General features: G+C 43.1%; 3 protein-coding genes across 5 annotated transcripts in view; all 3 read right to left on the reverse strand.

Annotated features, from left to right (window-relative positions):
• Window positions 1-24,308, reverse strand: part of CYB5R4 (cytochrome b5 reductase 4) — a 111,180-nt gene extending 86,872 nt beyond the window's left edge. For 2 of the 3 annotated variants that reach the window (XM_055432958.2, XM_055432957.2), the window contains exons 1-2: window positions 17,522-17,753; window positions 9,651-9,804 (exon numbers count right to left, since the gene is read on the reverse strand). In XM_055432958.2, coding sequence (XP_055288933.1) covers window positions 9,651-9,804; window positions 17,522-17,596 — 229 coding nt within the window. In that variant the 5' untranslated portion in view covers window positions 17,597-17,753. Of the gene's footprint in view, window positions 1-9,650; window positions 9,805-17,521; window positions 17,754-24,247 lie in introns of those variants that run through there. The other variant, XM_088840732.1, reaches the window with a different exon arrangement.
• On the reverse strand, window positions 20,279-25,003 carry RIPPLY2 (ripply transcriptional repressor 2). Its single transcript, XM_088840733.1, has 3 exons — window positions 24,638-25,003; window positions 24,248-24,312; window positions 20,279-20,465 (listed from the first exon to the last, which is right to left on the reverse strand). Exons 1-3 carry the CDS (start codon window positions 25,001-25,003, stop codon window positions 20,318-20,320), a joined length of 579 nt encoding a protein of 192 aa, XP_088696859.1. The 3' UTR covers window positions 20,279-20,317.
• A 44-nt stretch (window positions 25,004-25,047) lies between these two features.
• The window catches only part of LOC129560736 (protein LEG1 homolog), a 172,221-nt gene continuing 171,676 nt past the window's right edge, over window positions 25,048-25,592 (reverse strand). Inside the window, exon 6 of the mRNA XM_088840480.1 lies at window positions 25,048-25,193. Within this exon, the coding sequence (XP_088696606.1) occupies window positions 25,048-25,193 (146 nt within the window). The remainder of the gene's footprint in view (window positions 25,194-25,592) is intronic.

Consider the following 25,592-nt stretch of genomic DNA (forward strand, 5'->3'; position numbering starts at 1 on the left):
TCGGCGGGGGAAGGGCCGCTTGACTTACGGCTACGAAAACTGAAAAGTCGCTGGGGAAAAGGAAGAGCTACTATCACAGATTAGAAAACTGAAGCTGCAGTTGGAGGAGGAGCGGCAGAAGTGCTCCAGGAGCGACGGCACAGCGGGTGACCTGGCAGAGCTACAGAACGGCTCGGACCTGCAGCTCATCGAGATGCAGAGAGATGCCAACAGACAAATTAGTGAATACAAGTTTAAGCTTTCAAAAGCGGAACAGGATATAACCACCTTGGAACAAAGTATCAACCGCCTGGAGGGGCAGGTGCTGAGATATAAAACCGCTGCTGAGAATGCAGAGAAAGTCGAGGATGAACTGAAAGCAGAAAAGAGGAAGCTACAAAGAGAGCTCCGAACAGCACTGGACAAGATCGAGGAGATGGAGATGACCAACAGCCACCTGGCCAAGCGGCTCGAGAAGATGAAGGCCAACTGGACGGCCCTGCTGGCTGAGCAGTAGGGCCCCGCCCGGAGGGTGACTTCGTCCACTGGCGCAGACCCCTTTCAGGACTGTTTGAGCTTTGTCATTCAGATAGCCACCTTTGTATTTTCTAATTTATGAGAGAATGAAACAGGTTTGAATCTTCATGAATGAAAAAAAAAAAAAAGTCCCATCACTTCAAACAGAAGCAGAAAAAGTGGAAGCAGTGACAGATTTTTCTCTTCTTGGGCTATAAAATCACTGTGAATGATGACTGCAGCTGTGAAATTAGAACACCTGCTTCTTGGAAGGAAAGCAATGACAAACCTAGACAATGTATTAAAAAGCAAAGATATCACTTTGCCAACAAAGGTCCATATAGTCAAAGCTATGGTCTTCCTAGTAGTCATGTATGGATGTGAGAGCAGGACAGTAAGGAAGGTGGCATGCCCACGAATTGATGCTTTTGAACTATGGTGCTGGAGAAGACTCTTGAGAGATCCCTGGACTGTAAGGAGATCAAACCAGTCAATCCTAAAGGAAATCAACAATGAATACTCACTGGAAGGGGTTTTGCTGAAGCTGAAGCTCCAATACTTTGCCCATGTGATACAAAGAGCTGACTCACTGGAAAAGACTCTGGTACTGGGAAAAGCTGAGGGCAAAAGGAGAAGAGGGCAGTAGAAGATGAGATGGCTGCATGGCACCGCTGCCGATGGACATGAACTTGGGCAAACTCCAAGAGATAGTGAGGGATAGGGAAGCCTGGCATGGTGCAGTCCATGGGGTCACAAAAAGTCAAACACAACTTAGTTACTCCATAACAACAACAACATGTCAACAATGGTTGAGTCAGGACAGGTGAAGGATTTCTAGAGATCACTGCATCACCTTTACAACAGTTTTTTTTTTTTTGTAAGGTTGAAACTTTTTCAAAATAAAAGGCTTAACTGAAAATATTAATGACAAAAAATGGTCCTGAAGAAACCTCCAATATTTACTTAACCCCTGCCGAATGCAAAGCCTGCAAAAGAAAATATGAAGCTGTACAAGGAAAGATAACATATGAGCTCCATCAGGCTGCAGCTTATATTTTATGAGACCCCAAAATGAATAACTGACCATGAGTATATATCAGAAAACTGTCTAGAAATAACAAATATTTTGATTAAGGAACTGATATATTTCCTAACTCCAAGAGCCAATCATCTGGAAATACCAAAAATACAAGTCTCTCAACTGGTTACTATTTTGTGAAATCATTAAAATATCCCTACCAAAGGTGGTTTAAAAGTTCTACACATGATTCAAAGGATATTTACTGAGCACTAACCATGAGCCATGCCCTGTACTAGATGCTAGGGGTAGGGAGAGAAACAATATATTAATACCCTGAAACTCATTTTAAATTAAAAGACAGAAATAGATGAAGTGTCCCAAAAGATAATATATTAGGTGGGTGCAAAAGTAATTGAAGTTTTTGCACTGTTGAAATTTGCCATTTGATATTGGAATACATTCCAAATAAATACAGTTATGTTACATGTAATTTTAATGCACATTTCTTGCTTTTATTTTTTTTGCTAATGATATTCCTTGCTGTTTATATTTATTTTAGACTATAGAAGTTTTGTTAGACAAAAACCAAATTTGAGTGATTTTCTTATTGGAGTTCGAAATGGGTCATAAAGCAGTGAAGACAACTTGCAACATCAACAACACATTTGGCCCAGGAACTGCTAACGACCATTCCATGGTTGTTCGGCATTTGATGCAAACTGGAAAGGAACAAAGCTCGATAAGTGGGTGCTTCATGAGCTGACCACAACCAAGAAAATCATCATTTGGAAGTGCCATCTTCTCTTACCCAGTGCAACAATAATTTACCAATCGGATTGTGATGTGCACCAAAAAGGTAACGACTGGCTCAGTAGATGGACTAAGAAATTTTAAAGCACTTCCCAAAGCCAAACTTGAGCCAAGAAAAGGGCATAGTCACTGTTTGGTGGTCTGCTGCTGGGCTGATCCAATACAGCTTTCTGAATCCTGGCAAAATCATTACATCTGAGAAGTATGCTCAACACATCGATGAGATGCATCGAAAACTGCAAAGCCTGCAGCCGGCATTGGTCAACAGAAAGGGCCCAATTATTTTCAATGACAATGCCCAACTGCGCGTCACACTACTGATGCTTTAAAAGTTGAATAAATTGGACTATGAAGTTTTGCCTCATCCGAAATATTCACCTGACCTCTTGCCAGCGGACTACCATTTCTTCAAACATCGTGACTTTTTGCAGGGAAGACGCTTCCACAACCAGCAGGATGCAGAAAATGCTTTCTAAAAGTCCATCGAATCCTGAAGCATAGATTTTTATGCTACAAGATAAACAAACTTATTTATTGTTGGCAAAAATGTGTTGACTGTAATGGTTTCTATTCTGATTAATAAAATAGTGGTTGAGCTCAGTTATAATGACTTAAAATTCATGGTGAAGTAAAACTCACTCAGTCGTGTCTGACTCCGCAACCCCATGGACTGTAGCCTGCCAGGTTCCTCTGTCCTTGGAATTCTCCAGGCCAGAATACTGGAGTGGGTAGATATTCCTTTCTCCAGGGGATCTTAACAACCCAGGGATCGAACCCAGGTCTCCCACATTGCAGGCAGATTCTTAACCAGCTGAGCCACCAGGGAAGCCCAAAATTCATGGTGCGAAACCATAATTACATTTGCACCAACCTAACATGATTGCAGCCAGGAAATTAAAAGACACTTACTCCTTGGAAGGAAAGTTATGACCAACCTAGATAGCATATTAAAAAGCAGAGACATTACTTTGCCAACAAAGGTCCGTCTAGTCAAGGCTATGGTTTTTCCCGTGGTCATGTATGGATGTGAGAGTTGGACTGTGAAGAAAGCTGATCGCCGAAGAATTGATGCTTTTGAACTGTGGTGTTGGAGAAGACTCTTGAGAGTCCCTTGGACTGCAAGGAGATCCAACCAGTCCATTCTAAAGGACATCAATCCTGGGTGTTCATTGGAAGGACTGATGCTGAAGCTGAAACTGCAATACTTTGGCCACCTCATGCGACGAGTTGACTCACTGGAAAAGACTCTGATGCTAGGAGGGATTGGGGGTGGGAGGAGAAGGGGATGACAGAGAATGAGATGGCTGGATGGCATCACCGACTCGATGGACATGAGTTTGAGTGAACTCCGGGAGTTGGTGATGGACAGGGAGGCCTGGTGTGCTGTGATTCATGGGGTCGCAAAGAGTTGGATACGACTGAGCGACTGAACTGAACTGAACATGTTCTAACAGAGGTCCTATATCAACTGCTGAGGAAGAAAGCCCAGGGGATGAAGCAAATTCCAAGAGGACCAGGCTAAAAGGAGAAGACTTAAAGAAAGAAACTGTTGGGAGAATGAACTGTGTTTAAACAATTGGTTAAACAACTGCCTGAGATCCCAGAGGAGGCTGAAGAGAACTGATAGGAGCACATAAAGGGTCAAGACTTGGAAAAAAGTTGAGTGAGCCTTAGAAAGAAAATTTTTGACTTTTTAACAAAAGGGAGAGAAGAAAGAATACAGGGATCACTAACTTGAAGTTCCTCATATTCACAATGAATACCTATATGTTGCACTTGAGCTTTTTAAAAAAAATTTATTTTAATTAATTTTTATTGGAGTATAGTTGCTTTATAATAGTGTGTTAGTTTCTACTGTACAGCAAAGTGAATCAGTTATATGTATACATATACACCTTTTTTTCCCTTCACACAGTCACACCATCCAAACTTTGCACAAGCTTTTTCCGGAACCTATAATATTGTTCCCTTTCCTCTTTGTCTGGTTAACATCCATTTATCTTTCATCTCTGCTCAGTCTTCCACAATCTTCACTCTTAGCACAGCAGACCTCTCTTTCACAATACTCCTCAGTCTTGGTTAACACTTCATGTTCTGCACTAGATTATAAATGCCGTAACAGCAAAGAGTCGGACACGACTGAGCGACTGAACTGAACAGAACAGCACGGGCCACCTCTGCTCTAAATTTCCAGGTCACTACCCAGAACCTGGTACAGTGCATGACACATAGTAGATTCCAAGAACTATTGCTTACATGAGCAAACCAATACACAGAAAGAGAAAGGTAACACTTACAGCCTCTATTTTTTATGAGTGACAGCTACACACAAAGTCACACAAAAAAGTAAAAGCTATACTTCACTAAATTTCTAAAGATAAAAATAGTCTCAATCTTCATTCAGGTTTTGCAGTAATATCTTATGGAAAAACCTGTATGACTTGTAATTAGTATTTAGCACAACAGAAGAGCTGCAAGTAACAGGCACTTCACTGTAATTTCATAATGCATCAGTTCACAAATGGCACTCACAAGTGGGTTACGGCACAAAGGCTAAGCCAGGATCCAATCTAGAGTTGAATATGATAAAACAGGAAGCAATGCAATGTAGTTTAAGCATAATAGCTTAGAATCAAGTTGCCTAGGTTAAAACAGTGGCTCCATTCTCATCAGCTATGACTTCGGCAAGGTACTCTACTTTCTGTAGCGGCATTAACTCCAGCACCCACTCCACTTCCAGCAACAGCATCACTTTTTGTTCAAGGAGTCATATCCTCCCTGACACTTCAGTCTCGCCCCTCTCTAGGCTACAGGATGAACTTGTAACCTAGGTTTAAGTGATTAAGTTACACCGTTTCCCCCTAAATAGAACCACTATTATAGCAATGGCTTCCCTGGTGGCTCAGAGGTTAAAGCGTCTGCCTCCAACGAGGGAGACCCAGGTTCGATCCCTGGGTCAGGAAGATTCCCTGGAGAAGGAAACGGTAACCCACTCCAGTATTCTTGCCTGGAGAATCCCATGGACGGAGAAGCCTGGTAGGCTACAGTCCATGGGGTCGCATAGAGTCGGACACGACTGAGCGACAGAACGGACGGAACGGAACGGATTATAGCAATGAGAACATGATCAAAACTGTGCCAATCAGAGCCAATTCCAAGAATTTTCTGTTAGTTACTAGATAAAAGGGGTAGAAATCTTCCCTGATGGCTCAATGGGTAAAGAATCCGCAATGCAAGAGACACAAGAGATGTAGGTTTGATCCCTTGGTCAGGAAGATCCTCTGGAAGAGGAAATGGCAACCTCCTCCAGTAATCTCGCCTGGGAAATCCCACGGACAGAGGAGCCTGGCGTGCTACAGTCCATGGTGTCCATAAGAGTCAGATAGGACTGAGCGTGTAATCCAATATCCTGGAGAAGGGAATGGCTATTCACTCCAGTTATTCTTGCCTGGAGAATTCCATGGACAAAGGAGCCTGGTGGGCTACAGTCCACGGAGTTGCAGAGAGTCAGACATGACTGAGTAACTAACACTACACTACTGCCGATATTAAATATTACATACTGAAGTATATATTTTCTATAGAGACATTTGATGTCTCTCTTGGGCTGATCAAGCTGAAATTTGAACTGTCATAAAAATGGTGTATTTGTTAGAAAATGAAGAATACCTTAAAAAGGAGAAAAAAAGTTTATACCATGATCCATGCTTCTCTGTGGTACAGCTTTGATTAAAACTTGTGTCCAAACACTATCTCTGACCTACGAAGCTAGATCTGGCATACATTTCCTTTAAGAAGGTATCATTAATATTTTAAATTAGAACAATTAAGAAGAAAAAGACAATTATATTTAGTCCTGTGCTTTCTTCTACTTTCTTAGACGACCATGTCAGAAATTACCAGTAATCTGTCTCACATTCATCCTACTTTGTTGCCTTGACAACAAGCTGATCGTCGAAGAATTGATGCTTTTGAACTGTGGTGCTGTAGAAGACTCTTGAGAGTCCCTTGGACTGCAAGGAGATCCAACCAGTCCATTCTAAAGGAGATCAATCCTGGGTGTTCATTGGAAGGACTGATGCTAAAACTGAAACTCCAATACTCTGGCCACCTCATGCGACGAGTTGACTCATTGGAAAAGACTCTGATGCTGGGAAAGGTTGGGGGCGGGAGGAGAAGGGGACGACAGAGAATGAGATGGCTGGATGGCATCACTGACTCTGTGGACATGAGTTTGAGTGAACTCCGGGTTTTGGTGATGGACAGGGAGGCCTGGCGTGCTGTGATTCATGGGGTCGTGGAGAGTCGGACATGACTGAGCAACTGAACTGAACTGAACTGAGTTATCTGTTACCTTCTGAACTTTTGTACGAGTTAAAAACCTTCCGAGTCTCATGTCAATTCACTATACCCACCACCAGACTGCTCTTTCCAAGGCCATCTTTGATCATACTGTTCCCACATTCAAACATCTCCAATAGTTCACACTGCTATCAAAATTAAGAACACATATCTCAGTTTGGTTTTCAAGGTCCTCCGCAATCTTCCCGAACATGCCTTTGTAGTCTCCTTTCTCATAGTTCTCTTAACAGGTGGACTAGGCTCCAGAGCACACCTCCAGCTTTTCTGTGTCTACACCCTCAGCTATGCATTTCCCTCCACTTGGGTGCGCTTCTGCCTCACTTCCCATTGAAATCCTCAACACAGTTTCAAGGCTTATCTCTATCACAAAAGCATCTCTGATTTTCCTAACCCATGTCTCCCTCCCCAAAATCTGATCTCACTTTCTTTACAGCCCTCATAGGGTACTTCTCTGGGTCTTGTCCAACAAGTCATTTACTTTCTCCTGCTAGAATGGAGGATCCCAGGGCAGTGCCTCAATCAACTGCTTCTTTATTAAAATTAAAAACCAAACTCTGTCAACAGGAAAAAAAAAAGACATCTTACTTGGCAATCGGGGGAGAAGTCTTATTATTAGGGTAGAATATACTCTCCAATAGAAGCTCTAAAAGAATTTAACCTTAAATCAATGACCTCACTGGAAGAGTGTCAGCCATTCAAATTACCGCGGGAGATATGTAGCTGGGAACAACATGTGTTATGTTTCAAACACAGCAAACCAGCCCCTGATCTCCATCAATGTATCAAATGAATAATAAAGTATGACTGTACTACAACAATGACTCATTTATTTAACAGCATTAGGATGTGAAGGTTTCACATGAGAAACTTTTCTGGAAAAGTGGTTTCCTACTGCAGAAACAGGTCAGACATGCTTGTAGCCTGGACAAGCTGAGAGATGCTCATGGGAAAACTGACCTCCATTTCACAGAGGCCAGCAGAAGATACTCAGGAACAATGGGGATGGCACCTGCGGCCAGTGACCTGCACCTGGTAAATGAGTCTGCAGCACAGGCAGAAGGCAAGAAGGGTACCAGAAATAGTTTATTTCCCTGAGAAACTTCCCAAAGAGCATCTGTCTTGGGACAAGCTATCCCAGCCCCTGCTGGAAGATTCCATACCCTCTGCTGCTGGAAAACATTCTATACACTAATTCCATCTGTAATGAGTTGACTGGTGTATCCCTCAAACTCAGATGTTAAAGTCTTGCAGTACTGCAGAACATGATCTTATGTGGATATAGGGTCAATACAGATGTAATCAGGTGAGGTCATAATAGAATCAAGCAGGCTCCTCTCCAATACGACTGGTGTCCTTATAAAAACAGCAAATCCGGACACTGACAAGCACACAGGAGGAAAGTCATGTAAAGGTGAATCAGAGATAAGGGTGATTTTCCAACAAGCCAAGCAACTCCAAAGACTGCCACCAAACCACCAGAAGAAAGGTGAGAGGCATGGAACAGATTTTCTTCAAGCCCAAAGATAGCCTGATCTCAAAGTTTAGCCTTCAGAACTGGGAAATAATAAATTTCTGTGGTTCAAGTCACTCAGTTTGTTATATTTTGTCTGTGCCTACTTAGCAAACTAATAGGGCTACTGGTGTCTTTCCATTTATCCTATCCCTGATTGACTGTGACAACCACACATCTATTCAAGTGACCAAATTTCTTGAAAATGTTAAGTGTTGCACTAGTTCAACAAACAAAGGGATGACCTCAATGTACCAAGCACTGAAGACAGGGCAGGTAACTGACATGGTCTCTGCCCTCATATGGGTGCCAGTGTTAGCAGGATAACTAAACAAATGGCTTCCCTGTGGCTCAGATGGTAAAGAAGCTGCCCACAATACGGGAGACCCAGGTTCAATCCTTGGGTTGGGAAAACACCCTGGAGAAGGGAATGGCAACCCATTCCAGTATTCTTGCCTGGAGAATTCTATGGACAGAGGAGCCTGGTAGGCTACAGAGAGTCACAAAGAGTCAGACATGACTGAGTGACACACACACACACACCCCAAATCAAAATTATACAATGATAAAATTACAACAGTGATAACAGCAATAAGTGATGCATTTCCTTTCTTCTTTAAACTGAGGATAGCAAATATACTGAACTCTTTCTGGATGACTCAAGGACTCTCTGTGGAGACTCAGTGTATAGCCGTAAGCTCTTCATTGTTTTCGTGTCCCTCCCCATGCCAGGTTGGCAGACACCATAAAATCTACTTCCATCAGCTACTGTTCTACTTCTCTGCTCACTCTCTCCAATCTATCTGTTGAGTTGGTCAAAAACTTCGATCAGGTTTTTCTATAATATCTTACGGAAAAATCTGAATGAACTTTTTGGCCACCTCAGTATTTCCAGTTTGGTAATTCTAATTTGTTATGGGCTAGGAAAATCAGGTAACTAATACTGCTAACAAACATGGATTAAGTAATAAAAATTGCTGCAAATGAGAACAAAAGATCCTGTTTTAATGTGGGCTTTCTGATTTACTTTAGATTCTCAGAGACACTTTTTTCCTATGGAATTCTGTTGTAGGACACAAAGGCAGAACATTACTGCATTTAAATTAGATGTTGTTGAATAATTTTATTACTTTGTATTATATTATCTGTCAAACCCTTGTTTCCTTTCAAAGGGAATACAGCACAGGGATACTGTATGAACAGTGATTTAGAGAGAAATACTGTTCAAATTCAGAATTAAAGAATTTATTTATTGTCCATCATAAGACATGTTTTTCCCTAACTGCAAATATTTGTTACTAACTGAAAATTGTGTTTACAGTTACTAACTGTAACTAATGTGTTTGTTACCACCTGGAATCATATTACCAATTAATAGGGCCAAAAGGTATGTAGCATTACAACTGGAAAGCCCGCCAAAACATTCTGCAGTACATAGTAAATTCCACCTACCTCTTATGCATATCCAACAGTCATCTTTTTTGTTGTGTTTTTTAAGTTCTTCTTCAGTTACTTCAATTAACCTGCCTCTTAATCCCGTTAGGTCCTTTCCACTTTTGGTCAGTCGAATCCAATCCATGAGACTTCTGCCCTGTTTCAGAGGGACCTCAAAAAGGAAAAGGGAAGAATTCAATGTGGCTTCTTCAAATCAGCTGAATTTCCTTTCCCCTCCTGCTGCTTGTCTTCAGGACATTTCATTACTCTGATTCCCACTCAAAAGAATAAAATAACAAATCTAAAAATTCTAAAACTCTTCCATCTTTAGGAGGGTGTATTAGAGTCACAAATGGAACATTAACACCTGGGCCATGAGATGGGGTTTAGAAATTCTGGACACAAATGTTGATCTAGTGAAATCACAGTCCAAGGGTACTACTGAACCCAGAGTCAGAAAAAAGTTTTGGTCCTGGCTTTATCACTAATATGTTATAGCTGTTTACTAGCCTGGACCAACAATTTTTTGCCTTAAAAAATCAAATGAGATTTGCAAGAAGAAAACAGAAACAATTGGCTAAAGCTGACTTTCCAGACTTTCAACATACACAGGCTATTAGAACTCACGTGAGATAGAAAGATGTTTTCTAAGAATCCATCCACCGAGAAACAAAGGTTATCAAGTGATAGAAAATAATAAAACTGCCACACTCTAGGGAAGGGGTTGGCAAACTGGTCTGTGCCTGTTTCTGTGTAGCCCTTGAGCCAAAAATAATTTCTACACGTGGTGGTGGTGGCGATGGTGAAGAGACTGAGTCCTTATGACATCCTCAAAGCCTAAAATATTTATTATCTGGCCACAAAACTTTGCCTACACCTGTTCAGAGGGTCTAATAACAAGATGTTTGCGATTTTGCAGGGTTTTAATACATTTTCAAGGCTTTTAGATAAGGGGTATTATTATGTCATTAGTATTTTAAACAGTTAAAACATCCTAGTGCAAATTTCTCCACACATCTGAGAAGGGGATGACAGAGAATGAGATGGCTGGATGGCATCACCGACTCGATGGACATGAGTTTGAGTGAACTCCGGGAGTTGGTGATGGACAGGGAGGCCTGGCGTGCTGTGATTCACGGGGTCGCAAAGAGTCGGACATGACTGAGCGACTGAACTGAACTGAACCTGTATAACTAGTATGTTACATAGCACCAGATAATTGTTTAATGTAAAAGCAGTCACATTATTCGAGGAAGCTTACTGCTATAGACTGAATGTTTGTATCCCCCTACCAAATTAGGTTGAAATGCTAATCCCTGCTGTGCTGGTACTAGGACGTGGCACCTCTGGTGGGCGATGAAGTTGTTGGGTAGGATTAAGGCCCTTATAAAAGAGGCCATATAGAGAGCTCCCTCGCCTCTTCCACCAAGTAAGGACACTGAAAAGATGGCTACAAACCAAGAATCAGGCTCTCACCAGACACAAAACTGGCCAGTTTTGCACTATCTTGGAATTCCCAGTCATGAGAAGGCAGGAGGTAGATGGGCGCCCACAGGGTAAAGTCATTGGAGATTCATTCCCGGTGGACCAAAACTCCAAGACTAGAAAAGCTGGACAACTGAGAGAGGAGATCTCCCCGCCTACATCTGTGCAGAAAGGTTCCTTGGAAGTCAAAAGAGGACTGATGCCAACTGATGGTCTTTACCCATAGGCTCATTGTCCATCTTGGCTAAAAGATGTGCCCACACACATGGGAGGATTCTGAGATATACCAAATACAGACTCTGAATCAGAGAAATCAAAATGACTGGCCAAAGGAAACCCAGAAGATATGCCCCATGTAAGTAATTCAAATTGCCGTGAGGGTACGACTCGGCAGCTCTCTCTTAGTCTGTCTGTGTGCCTACCCACATGTACTGTACTCTTTCTCCTCCCAATAAATACTTCACTTATTTCACCACTTTCCGTCTTTGTGGGAATTTTTTCTGCAAACCCGAAGGTCCAGGGCCTTCTCACTGACCGCTAGTCTATTGGCTAGGATTCAGTGTTTTCACCGCCTCAACTCAAACTTTGGCCAGGAACCGAAGCCCTGCTTCAAGCTGCTGCAGGTCGAAGTGACCTGAGATCAATTAGAAGTGTGAGAAATAAGTTTCTGTTTCTATGAGGCACCTATGGCATTCTGTTAGAGAAGCCCAAAGGGACTAAAACACTTACATATCTCAATTCCCTAAATCATATCTATTTTAGACATTTGATTGTCCCCAAAACAGCCAGGTTAATAGGTCCGTGGTGCCTTGCCAACTTCACATTCCTTCTTACTAACCCTCATCATCCCATTCTTACCATCACTAACTATAACTCTCTAGGTCTCTTGGTCTTCATAAATGAAGTGTGAGAACACATATGATCTTTCCTATCCCAAACCAAAATCACTTCTCTCTCACCGTTCCACACCTGCAGGGTAGTTAAAAGTGATCTTTTGGAAGTGCAGGTCTAATCCACGGCTCTGCCTCCTTCAGTGGCTCCTCATATTTCTTATAATGTTTCTAAATTCCCTAGAGAGGTTGACCAGGCCCTTTATAATCTGGTCAGAGTTGACTTCACTAGCTCCATGTCTGAACGTTTGTCCCTTCCCATTCTATGCTTTGCAAATGTGCATGTTCAGTCAGTCTCACCCCACTCTTTGCAACCCCATGGACTGTAGCCCGCCAAGGTTCTCTGTCCATGGCATTTCCCAGGCAAGAATACTGGAGCGGGTTGCTATTACCTCCATTGGGGATTTTCCCAACCCAGGGATCCAACCAGCGTCTCCTGCGTCTTCGGCATTGGCAGGCGGATTCTTTACCACTAAGCCACCTGGGAAGCCATTCTATACTTTGCTACACTGTGCTTAGTCGTTCTAGTCGTTCAGTCATGTCTGACTCTTTGTGACCCCATGGACTGTAGCTCACCAGGTTCCTCTGTCCATGGGGATTCTCCAGGCACGAATACTAGACTTCTATATTTTAGGCAAATGGAAAACGATTCGCCCCTCTGAGCCACAGACATTACTTCCTCCAGAAGCTTTCTCTGGCACCAACTTCTTCATGGTCATAACAGACTGTTATAGTCCTTAGGCATTTATAACTGTGAAGCCCGCTGGATTAAACTCTTTGAAAACAGATGTTGGGGCCCAGCGCAGGCCATGCAAAATGAATACTTGGACCACCCTCTCGGTCTCCTTGAAAGCAGGAAAAAAATCTCCCCTGTGGAAGGTGCCCTTCTGGTACTGGAAGGTAGAAAGACATCCTTTTCTCAGAGATAGGAAATTCAGGGCCCAGAAGACTATAAGCAAGCTGTGTTACTTCTTTACTAATCTACTACCCAAGCCCAAACTTTGCTTAAATTCCTTACTAATTAAATACCCAGACCTAAGTTTCTTTGTGCCATCAATTCCTCTCAAATTTGGTATCGTGCAGGGCCCTGTTGGGCTCCTGGGCACAGAGCTTTTCTGTGTCCCTCACTTCTTTGATTATTGGAAACAGCATTCATTAAGCCTCTGTGACCTTCCCTGAGTTCCAATGGGCAGATTCAAGCAGTTGCTAATTAGGGAAGGGAGGGGTGGTGAGACCAGGGAGAAACAGTCAAGAGCAGTCTTGGGGCAAGGTCCTGTTTCCCCATCAAGTCTGCAAGCTCAGTTGCTTCAGTTGTGTCGACTCTTTGCAACCCTATGGAATGTAGTCTGCCAGGCTCCTCTGGCCACGGGATTTCCCAGGCAAGAATACTGGAGTTGGGTGCCATTTCCTCCTCCAGGAGATCTACCTGACCCAGCGATCAAACCTGCATCTCCTGTGTCTCCTGCATTTCAGGAGGATTCTTTACCCACTGAGCCACCTAGGAACCCCAACAGTATCTTTGAGCTGTTTTGCAGAGAGTGAAACCCCTTCTAGGTTGGGGAAGTTATGTTATGCTGCCCACAAGCATACAGACCCCCCAGAGCAGCTGGACCTGAAGGCTGTCAATGTTGACTCCTATTTGTTGTTGTTCAGTTGCTCAGTTTTGTGTCTGACTCTTTGTGACCCCGTGGACAACAACACACCACGCTTCCTTGTCCTTCACTATCTCTAGGAGTTTGCTCAAACTCATGTCCATTGAGTTGATGATGCCATCCAACCACCTCATCCTCAGTTGCCACCTTCTCCTCCTGCCCTCAATCTCTGTCAGCAGCAGGGTCTTTTCCAGTGACTCCTATTTACCTCACCACCAACCCATTGGAAGAACTGTCCACGAGCTGATTACACCCTATTTTACCACAAAAGTTGTCACTATCTTGCCCAAGTTAGGACATGCGGTTTTGAGGACAGAAGCCTGACATGTCTCCCTTTGCCTGGCAAAGCAATAAAGCTGTCCTTTCCTACTTCACTGAAAACTGTCTCCAAGATTTGATTCAGCACCAGTGTACATGGAAGCTGAGCTTTCAGCATCAAATTTATTGTCTAAAAACTTAAAAGCATGAATAAAATTTAAATCTTTTCTACTGCTAATCTGTCTTGTGTCAACTTTATCAGTCTAGCCACAAGAACTCAAGAGGGATGGATAAAAGTGGAAATTTCTCCCTCCCCAACAAAGACCACATCTCCAGCTTATGGTAGGTTCTCAACAAATACTTATTAGTTGTTTATTAGAAATAACATTAGCTACCATACCGAGTGCATACTCTGCACCAGGCACTGTGCTGTGGGTTTTTCCACACAGCAATCCCTCAACAATCAATGAGGTTTGCGTAAAAGCCTATAAGCTAGTAACATCTAGTAAGTGCTTACCATAACCCAGCACTGTGCTGAGAGAAACATTAGCTCATTTAATCCTACGAACAATCCTATAAAATGGGTACTATCCATATTATTCCCATTTACAACTGAGGAAAGAGACTCAAAGAGGATAAAAGGTAGAGATGGAAAAAGAATGAGTCTTTCTCACTCAAAAGTCCATGCTTCTAACAATTACGATACACAAACCTCCCCAACTAAGTTCTGTCTTCTCACCCACAACCTATCTCATACAATCCTGACACAGGTTCTCACATGTTCCAGATTAGCCTGTTTCGAAATTGAACAGGGCCCTGAGGGACCCACCCGGGTTCATGTCCCTGCTTCTTGTTTCTAGAAAAAGCTTTAGCCTCCAAGGCCTTCACCTAATTCCAAAGAGCAGACTCAAACAGCTAATGACTACAGGTGTGAGAAAATGCAGAAACCAAGGAACATTGGTCAAGCAAGAAAATAACATAGTCACAGGACTCCTAGTCCCTCCTGAACGGATACAGTTAATAACCTAATGTCTTTGAGTTGTTTTACAGAAACCAGAATCTCAAGGGATAGAAACTGCTAACCACAAGCATACAGACCCTAGACTGGCTGGAACAAGACAGAGGATTGAGATTTCTAAAGTATCACCATGTTACCTCACCAGCAACCAAACAGAAGAGATCCACAAGCTAACCATGTACCTTGAGATTCTCATCTCAAATGCTAAATTTAAAAATTTTTGCCTGAAAGCCATCAGGGAGTTTGGGTCTTTTGATCATTAGCTGCCTGTTCTTCCTGCTTCTTGTTCAGTCACTAAGTCATGTCCAACTCTTCGAGTCCCCAGGGACTGCAGCACGCCAGGCCTCCCTGTCGCTCACCATCTCCCAGAGTTTGCCCAAGTTCACGTCCATTGCATCAGCAATGCCATCCAACCACCTCATCCTCTGTCACCCTCTTCTCCTCTGCCTGCTTGATGCCTTGAAAATAAAAGCTGTACTTTCCTCCACCACAATCCAGTGTCAGTGGATTGGCTTTGCTGCATGTCAGGCAAGTGAACCCAAGTTCAGTTCAGCAACAATTTCACAAAGGGTAAAAAAAAAACCCACAAAAATCAGTCTGAGTGTGAACTGCACAATAATCTTATTTTATTCACTTTCTGGACCCAAACACTCACCTGTGACATCATTACCATTTCCTTTAAATGATACTGAGAACATTGCTGGTAGTTTTAAGAGAAGGGCAACAACTCTCATATTCTAATTCAGAGTTTCTTTCTTTGCAAAGTTTCTACTATTTATCCAAGCATTTAAGGAGAGAAACAGGTCAAACCACAAGGAGAGGACAAGTGATCAGATGGTTGGCTGATATATGGAGCAATAAAAGAAAAGTCACCATCAGAGTCACACCATATAAGCCTCTTTCAACGCAGCATTTCTTAACCTTAGTTTCCTTTGCTGTGAAATGGTGATAACAAAAGCACCCACTTCACAGGATCACTGGAAAGATAACACAAGTTAATACATGTAAAGCACTCAGGCTGTCAGTAAGCACTTAATCAATCTCAGCTATATTATTATAGTTGGGGTGACAGACTTCTGAAAAGCTAATGAAAGCTACAGATCTCTGAACCCATAATTCTGACCTAGGGTCAAGCTCCAGGTCCATGTGGAAAAAACAAAGCTGATGAAGTTCCCAAATGATGTTAATGCTAAAGACTCAAGAGTCCTGAAATGAAGAAAGGAATGGCCCGATCAGGTGGAAGTCTTGAAAACAAAACATGAAGATGTGGTTATAGAATGAGGAACTAACAAACAACAGGAGCAAGCAACATTCATATTGCAATGAACATGGGAGACAATTTCATTAAATTATGCAAATATAAAACATATTTGCATCCCACCTGTGGGTAACAGTAACTGTGTTCAACAAAAACTTAGAGCATTATCAGTTCAGTTCAGTCACTCAGTTGTGTCCGACTCTTTGTGACCCCATGAAATCACAGCACGCCAGGCCTCCCTGTCCATCACCAATTTCCGGAGTACACTCAAACTCATGTCCATTGAGTCAGTGATGCCATCCAGCCATCTCATTCTCTGTCGTCCCCGTCTCCTCCTGCCCTCAATCCTTCCCAGCATCAGAGTCTTTTCCAGTGAGTCAACTCATCGCATGAGGTGGCCGAAGTATTGGAGTTTCAGCTTTAGCATCAGTCCTTCCAATGAACACCCAGGATTGATCTCCTTTAGAATGGACTGGTTGGATCTCCTCGCAGTCCAAAGGACTCTTCAAACTAACCTTCTTTACTTTGCTGCCTTTTCATTTTTTTCCCCTCCCATCTCACTCTGCTGCTGCTGCTGCTAAGTTGCTTCAGTCGTGTGCAACTCTGTGAGACCCCATAGACAGCAGCCCACCAGGCTCCCCCGTCCCTGGGATTCTCCAGGCAAGAACACTGGAGTGCGTTGCCATTTATATCAGCTTCAAAATTAGCAAGAGATATCAGTAAAAAAGACAGTGATAAAACAATCAAGTACTAGAGGAAGAGAGAAAGGCAGCGTGACTTGGAGAAGTGTCCCTAAACCTAACCGGAGGTTTGTATATAGAAATTTGTTCTCTCTTCTCCAATTTTCCCTAGCTCCTGGAGTCCCCACCCTTGGCAGGATAAACAGTGGTCACTGTTGCTATTGCCCAGCCTTTCCCCTCTTCTAGGGAACCCAGATCGCTCACAACTTCTTCGGAAAGTGAACAAAAAGAACGGAGAGCAGGTTATGTTGAAGGAAGGAAACCGATAGAGAATACCCACAATAAGGGAAGCACAGAGCCTGGCATTACCTTATATCTGAATTTGATTAGTGGGAAAAAGAGTTGGAAAAAGGGAATTGACAGAACGGGATAAAGGGATGGGAAAGAAAAAGGGCCAGCTGGTAAGAGATGGAGGTTAAGAGTTCCAGGACTGGAGAACGCATGGGATCTGAAACAGAACGCCAGCAAAGGTAGGAGGGGATGAAAGCCAGAGGTGGGGACAGGAGGTGGGAGAGGGTACGTAAGGAGAGAACGGACTGTGCGGGAGCCTGAGATCCCGGCAGGAAGAGAGGACTGTAGCGCGCTTACCTTGCTACGCCCCCCGGAAGCGATACGCTGCTGCGAGCTGGGGCCCGGGAAAGACTGGGAAGGGACGTTCAGCATCCTGGACCCCTGGCCCGGGCTTTGCCCGGGCTCCGCTGCCCGACTCGACAGCTCAGCTCAACGCCAGTGCAGTGACACCTCCCGCTCCGGCTCCGAGGCCGGGCAGAGGCCAAGCCCCCGACCCACTTCCGGGGTCGTCCAGGGTGAGGCGCGCCATGACGCAGCACGTCGAGGCCGCGTGGGGCGGAGCCAACGGGGTGAATGGAGAGCGGGCAGGGGTGGAACGAGTGCAAACTACGCATGCCCCATTCGTCCTGCAGCCGGAATTTCAGCACTGCAAGGGAGTGACAGCTATTCCGTGGAAAGATTAAAGAGTGAAACTGTTGCTAAGCCTTGGTGCTGACCGAATCTGAGAATAAATTTTTAGAGATGCCTGTGAACCCAGAACACAACTGTCTGTCCATTGTTAAAGCACTACCATCATCACTTCTTGAAATATGGAATAAAATAACACTATCAAGGCATTTTGATTTGCCAGAAACTCTCTTTTAAGGCACCAATCTGTGCAGAAAAGAGAACTTTGAAGAACTGAGATGTCAAATGCAAGCAGGCACTCCTGTGAGGTGCAGAAAACACTTAACCTTTAAGAACTTTCGCTAATGACTAGTGAACGAGTTGAAGAGGTTAGTAAAGTCTCGCTCTGCTCCATTCACCCACTCACAAGGTCTTCCTCCTCATTTAATTTCCTCTCTTTCTTGAAAGACAGAGCGAAATGTAGACTAATGCAGCTCACCCCCGAATGTTATGTTGCACAGTTAGCCAAGTTTAAGAGTCAGATAGGTTTAGTTTGGATGCCACCCCTGGGGTTAATAAATGAGCAACCCTATGTAGGTTTGGAGAAGGAAACAGCAACCCACTCCAGTACTCTTGCCTGGAGAATCCCACTGATGGAAGAGCCTGGTAGGCTGCAGTCCATGGGATCACAAAGAGTCGGACACGACTGAGTGACTTTTTTTTTTTTTTTATGCAGGTTACTTTAATATCTCAATGCCTCATTTTCCATTTACACAATGGGTTTAGGTCTTACTTAGTAAGGATTAAGTGAGATATTTGGCTAAGGATAGGTACTCAATAAATGTGACTGTGTCTCTTAGTACTATTCCAACATATTAATAACAGCAGCACAAATACTGTGCAGGCAAACACCAGTCTCTAACGCTCAAGGTGCATGTTGGTGATCTGGTGGGGTTTTACATACCTCTTGGGGAACACATACATCCTGAGAGTAGAATCCAGTGGAAGGACAGTTTTCAAGAGAAGAAATATAGTTCTAACTAACTCTCTCTATCCTCTTTCCATAACTAATTTTTCCTGACTCTGAAACATGGTTTGAACTTGTTCTATTTCAATTGCCTTGTTCTTGAATGAGATGGCTGGATGGCATCACCGACTCTGTGGACATGAGTTTGAGTGACCTCCGGGAGTTGGTGATGGACAGGGAGGCCTGGCGTGCTGTGATTCATGGGGTCGCGGAGAGTCGGACACGACTGAGGACTGAACTGAACTGAACTGAACTGAACTGAAATCAATGTCTGTAGTCTCTTTCCAATTAGAAGGGAAAGTGTGTGAATGTATGTAGCCATTCAAGTAAGGGGCATTTCTTTGCTAAGAAATGGAAATGCTTGTATTTCAGCTACTTGTAATTGAAAAGATTGAATTTGAGCTAAAAGAATTTCATGATCATAATTACTATGTTACCTCTATCTACCATGCAAAGTGCTTCTGTTTTCTCTTTCATTAAGAAAGGATGTTCAGTTCAGTTCAGTTCAGTCGCTCAGTCGTGTCCGACTCTCCGCGACCCCATTCTTCTATAAATCTTTTTTTTCTATAAATCTAAGAATTTCTTATTTCACTTCCCAGGAGAAATTTTTTTACATGAGAATATAGGACCTGGGAACCAGAGCAACGGAAGGTAATATTATTGGAGAATGTTTCCTATCTGCCAAATTTCTTAGCTCCCTTGTGGACTGAAATGAAAAAAACGATTATCAAATTCTGGCATTTTGTCTCCCCTTTTTAGACTCCATTTAAGTAAGATGCTTTAACTATGGGGATCCCTCAGTGTAGTGCCATAAGTACTAAACACCCATGCTATTTTACTGCTAAATTTAAGGACAGCAGAAGAGTATTAAAGTGAGAATAATTTGACTCACCATTCATTAAAATTGCTAAAATTTAGTAGTCCTAACATTGATTTCCAATCTTAATTATAGACAATGATTTACAATCTTTTTCACCATCTGCTAGCTAATACATAATAGTAACATGTGATTGATAACATAAGGTGATTTTCCTCATTACCGAATAAGATAATATGCATCTGTAACTACATCTAATGGGGATCAGTAGGAAATACCAGATGTTAGAAAACTCAGTCTTGAAAATTAAATATTGTTATTCTTTGAAAGGTCTTACATAAATGTTTTCAAAATTATAAACAAAGATAAATCTGTAATTTGATGAAGTGATCCAAATTATCTTTTGTAAGCTTCAAATGTTTACAATACAATCAAGACACTTGTAAACAGAAGCTATTTTTAAATTCCAACATTGAATTATAGTGTAGGGATAAAAAAGGCCAAACTACCATAGTAATTACTAAATATTTCATTTTATTAATAATTTATATACAAATAAATTAATTTTAAAAGGATTATGATACATTTGTACACTACTCTAATTTGTACCTAAAAGCTTTGAATGTCATCAAAAGTAATCAGGTTAACTTTCACAGATCAGCTCCTCAGTTTCGTCTTCACTATCAGAATCTTCATAAAATGAAATTGTGGCTTGAATTGGAAAATTTTTCAGAAGAGCTTCTGCTTCTTGATATAAGTAATCATAACATTTTGATTTTGGCCAAAATAGTCTGAAAGAAGCAGATAACATAATATGCTTTATTTTTTTTTTCACATTCAGGATCTTTGTTCTCATGAAATGCTCAAATTTCAAGAGCTCCATATATTTATCAACTGATTTATGCATTTAAATAGAGTCTAAAATGCTGGTATTACAGCTTTCATGGAGTCTATTTGATAAAGTATCAATAATTGATTCATTGTTTTAAATCTTTATCCAAGTTATAAGTTGGATCGAATTCACATTAAACCCTCCATGAGCTTAAGATCTATATTTACATAGCTTACTTCAGGCATTATGGATATACTTAATTCTTAAAAAATACAGAAGGTTTATCTTCCAATTTCCAAATTCCTTTGGGGAAAAAATGAATCCTACCATGACATTAAATACTGGGATGATAAAAACTTTATAAAGATGACAAAATATTATTCAGCTTAACAAAGGCAGAAATTTACCTAGCATCTTGCTTGACACTCAGACTTAGTTCATAGATACAGATGGAACCAAAGCAAGTTTAGAAACATACAAAAAGCAGCTTTTTCAAAAGGCGATCTCTGACCCCAACCTTGATCCCATCTCTCTCCCTTTTCCCTACCCAACTAAATTTGGGAACACTATATTGAGATATTGAAAATAATACTGATTTTGTACAAATAATTTGCATGTAAATGTGATTACCTTAAAATTTCAAATTTACAACAAATATTAATCTTACCATCTGATCTTCTATTATTTTTCATTCAAGGGAAATAAAAGGACAAGGCTGCACCCCCAACTAGAGTGCTTGGTATTTTAGTGTACAATAAATAGCCTCATGTGCCCAAATCAGATTGATTCTAACAAAGAGAAAGTTTCATTATGTTCAGTATGTTCCATTTTAAAAAGCAAAAACATAGGCAATGTAGTTGATAAATGTTTCTAGCCAAACAGTTAAGTTTATAAATTGGGTGCCTAAATAAGCAACATCAGTAATTCAGTCATTCTATAAATATTTTAGTAATCTCTTATGCCAAACATAACTCATAATTCAAAGACAGATAAATCATGATCCCTATCTTCAATAAGTTGATAATCAAGTAAAAAGAATCAGAAACACACAATACTACACAAGACAGAACTTAAAGAGAAATACAAAGAAACTGCTACAGTAGTTCAGAAAAGAAATTGCTCCTAAAAAATGCAATTGATTTTCTAATGTGTAAAACTGTCAAACCCAAAGAATGTTGTTTAATTATTATCACACTTTGTCTCCTCAGAATCTCTCACTGGCCATTTTTCTTACAGGGACTTTACACTTTGCTGACTTCTTTCCTGTTCTGAGTGATTCTTCCCAGTCATGTTTGTGCACCTTTCTTTCTCTGTAGACAGGTTAGATGCTGGCCTTCCCCCAGCATTTTATTAAGAATGTTCATCTTTCCTCTTTCATTCCTTCAGATGACCTGACTCACTGCCATGATTCCCCTGTTTATTTACCAAAGCCTCCCAAGTCTGTATTTCCACTTAAGAACTGGACTCTGGATCACTGACTTGTATATGCAGCTCTTTACTGGACAGATCTATTTGGAGGCCCCATATGCACATGAAATATGACAAATGGGAAATCTGACACACTATCTTGTTCCCAAGTTATCTTTTAAGCCTTAATGAAATGAATTTCATTAGTATAGCATTCACCTGGTCATCAGCCACCAACCTGGGAACCACTGTCTTTTTACTTCTATTTACCTACCATATCCAATACATGATAAGCCTAAGCCTAATCTACTCTGTCAACTAAGCATTCCCCATATTCAGTCAGTTCCATCAATGCTTTAATTGCAATAACTTCCAATTTCACTTTTGATGTTCTAAGGCTATATTCGATTTCCTTACTGATTTTTCTGAAGCATAAATCTGATCACATTAATATTTTAATTAAAGTACTTTTATTAACCCCCAATACCACCTACAGAATAAAGTCCATAAGTTCCCAATGCTGTACACAGGATCAGGACAAAAGTCTTGTACCAAGGTGTACAAGATCTGGCTCTGGCTTCCCTGCTGGACTGACCACAGCTCCACACACTCAAATGGCAGTTCCTTGATGCTCCCAGAAGGAACTGTGCTATTCTTTTTCCTCTCAATGTCTTCTGCCCCACCCCTCAGGTTCTCCACTGGGTTAACCTCAAGACTTAGCCAGGTAATCAATCACATCTATGATACACACTTCCCTGACACTTTCCCATCTCCCCACTTCTGGTAGAGTTAGTCATAAAATTGATCAAAGTAAACCATTATAACACTTCCAAAGGGCTGTAATTATCTTTTCCTGTGTTCTTCACTAGTGCTAGCAAAGGGTAGGAAATTAATCAACACTAATTGACTAGATGGTCTTCCCTAGTGGCTCAGATGGTAAAGAATCTGCCTGCAATGCAGGATACCCGATTGGATTCCTGGGTCAGGAAGATCCCCTGGAAAAGGGAATGGCTACCCACTCCAGTATTCTTGCCTGGAGAATTCCATGGTGACAGAGGAGTCTGGCAGGCTACAGTCTATGGGATTGCAAACAGTTGGAGACAACTGAGAGACTAACACTTATTGACTACTACGTTCTATTATAAACACATGCACATTTTACAAACTTTATACAGCTCTTCATTTAACAGCTCTCGGACTGATGCTAAAGCTGAAACTGCAATACTTTGGCCACCTCATGCGACGAGTTGACTCACTGGAAAAGACTCTAATGCTGGGAAAGGTTGGGGGCGGGAGGAGAAGGGGACGACAGAGAATGAGATGGCTAGATGGTATCACCGACTCTGTGGACATGAGTTTGAGTGAACTCCGGGAGTTGGTGATGGACAGGGAGGCCTGGCATGCTGTGATTCATGGGGTCGAGAAGAGTCGGACACGACTGAGCGACTGAACTGAACTGAAAGCAGGGAATGAAGACTTCAGCTTTCACCTGATTAAAACCTACTAATCATCTTGCAGGAACACTGACTTCCTATTGCTGCTGCTGCTGCTGCTAAGTCACTTCAGTCGTGTCCGACTCTGTGCGACCCCATAGACGGAAGCCCACCAGGCTCCCCCGTCCCTGGGATTCTCCAGGCAAGAACACTGGAGTGGGTTGCCATTTCCTTCTCCAATGTGTGAAAGTGAAAAGTGAAAGTGAAGTCGCTTAGTCGTGTCCGACCCTTAGCGACCCCACGGACTGCAGCCTACCAGGCTGCTCCATCCATGGGATTTTCTAGGCAATATGGAACAGCAAACTAGCTCTTAATTGTTAGGTCAAATAACTTTCGATCCCTGTTACGGTCTTTAGTAATCTTTGGGATTTTCACTACGTTTCCATTTTCTCTTCCGTCTCAAGTTCCATTTGTTGATTTGTTCGGTTTGCTGTAAACCGCAATTGTGAACACCATTCTTAATTCTGGTTTGCAAGAGAGTAAGACTATTTCCACTCAGCCTGGTGTGAAGCCAGTTTCACTCAAACCCTTTGGCATTAAAAAGAAATTGTTTCGCAGGCACAAGACGTCATCATTCTACTTTTACTAATGCTACCCGCGTTCCTTCTTCATAATAGGTATTTTAAAGCGCTTACTGAGTGGGCACTGATAACCGTTCTTTCAGGTGACAGCGTGAACTACATTTTTCAACTCCATGAGCAAAGGACCTCTGGGACTAGGAAGATAAACCTTGAAGGTAGATTTTTCCAAGGAGAAAAACTTCGGGATCAGCTGCTGAGCAGGGCTGTGAGAGACCCTGCCCTGGAGCTGCCGGAGCCCTTCGATGAGGCCTGTCACTCACCTGACTGGGTGTCTGTATTGGGAAAGCTTTCCTGAGGCGTCCGTTATTCCGGGGCCATCTGGCATCTGAGGGGGTGTAAGGAAACGGATCGCAGTTATCACTCACCCTTTTCTAAAGCAGCAAACCCGGGCGACCAAGCGTTCCTCCCGTCTTCAGGGAATGTGAACCCGGGGGCTCAGAAGCCTCGCTCCCGGCTCGATCCTCGCATCCCGGGAGCGGCGGATGCACTCACCGCGCAGCGCAGACAAGGCCACCGGTAGGGCCACCAGCGGGCGCGATAATACGCCAGGGGCAGGCCCGGCGCGCGACTCCCCGGGGTCCCGCGTACCCTGCGCGGGTCGATCAGCGGAGCCCCTGGGAGGCGCGGCCCGCCACACGCGGCTCACTCACCGCCTCCACGGCGTGGTGCGGCGCCTCCTGCTCCTTCTGTCCTCCGTCTGCAATCCACGGCCTCCAGAAGACTGCGGATCTGCTAGGTGGGGAGCACAAGGCGCGCGGAGAAGATGCGAACCTAGACCCAGGAGACCTGACCGCAGCGGAGCCGGGGCGGGGAGGGTGTGGGGCCGGGAGAGCCGAGGGGAGGAGCCGGGGAGGCGCAGGCGGGAGGGATGGAGCGGGGTGAGCGCGAGGCGGGGCCAAGGCGCTGTACCCGGAGTCCGCACCCTGGTGCTGCATCGGAAGGTCGGGAGCCGGCGGCGGGCGACTGAGGTGCGCGCACTGGCCGCCTCGGCTCTCCGTTCGTTTCGCGATCTCCATGGACAGGCTGGCCCCTGGCACCCACCTGGCCCGAACCCAAAGCTTTATATAGCCCCCGGGGCCAGCAGCATCTTTACACGCTCGCTCCCTCTCTCCCCTGCTGGCGGAGTAAACAAAAAGGCTGCGCGTGAAGGCGCAGCGGCCCTTACCCCGGGGACGAACGCGTGCAACTCCCAAATGGCCCTGAAAGCTGTTTTGTCAAGCGAGTGTTAATCAGTCTTCCACCCTTGGCTGCGGGGGTGGGATGGGTGGGGTACAACATTCCTCAGAGCACCCAATTTCCAAGTGATGAGGCTAAGAGGGGTTAAACCTAAGTGATTCTACACGTTTTGTGTTTTTCTGCAAAAAAAGCCAAGTGGCAGGTCATTGCTCCATTGTCCCACGGCTTTTGGCCTTCGGCAACTGCCACTGGTTCTGGACTCCTTAGGAAAGGAATTTTTTTGTTTGTTTGTTTCTTGTTTAAAATATATATTTTAAAATTATTTGTTTGGCTGCAGCAGGTGGTAGTTTCAGCGTGTGGGATCTAGTCTCCAGACCAGGGATGGAACCGGGTCCCCTTGAACTGGGAGCCTGGCTTTGCAGCCATTGG

The sequence above is a fragment of the Moschus berezovskii genome, chromosome 10, assembly GCF_049115385.1.
Source record: "Moschus berezovskii isolate FMDL1 chromosome 10, NW_MosBer_1.0, whole genome shotgun sequence".
In the NCBI taxonomy this organism is placed as follows: Eukaryota; Metazoa; Chordata; class Mammalia; order Artiodactyla; family Moschidae; genus Moschus; species Moschus berezovskii.

Bases quoted from the DNA above. Each gene is read 5' to 3' on its own strand.
- RIPPLY2 (XM_088840733.1), bottom strand. From the start codon at position 25,003: ATGGAGATCGCGAAACGAACGGAGAGCCGAGGCGGCCAGTGCGCGCAC. The intron at 24,313-24,637 runs GTGAGTGAGCCG...ACACCCCCTCAG, and splicing joins CGCACCACGCCGTGGAGGCG to ATGCCAGATGGCCCCGGAAT. The intron at 20,466-24,247 runs GTGAGTGACAGG...TGCTTCTTTCAG, and splicing joins CAATACAGACACCCAGTCAG to ACTATTTTGGCCAAAATCAA.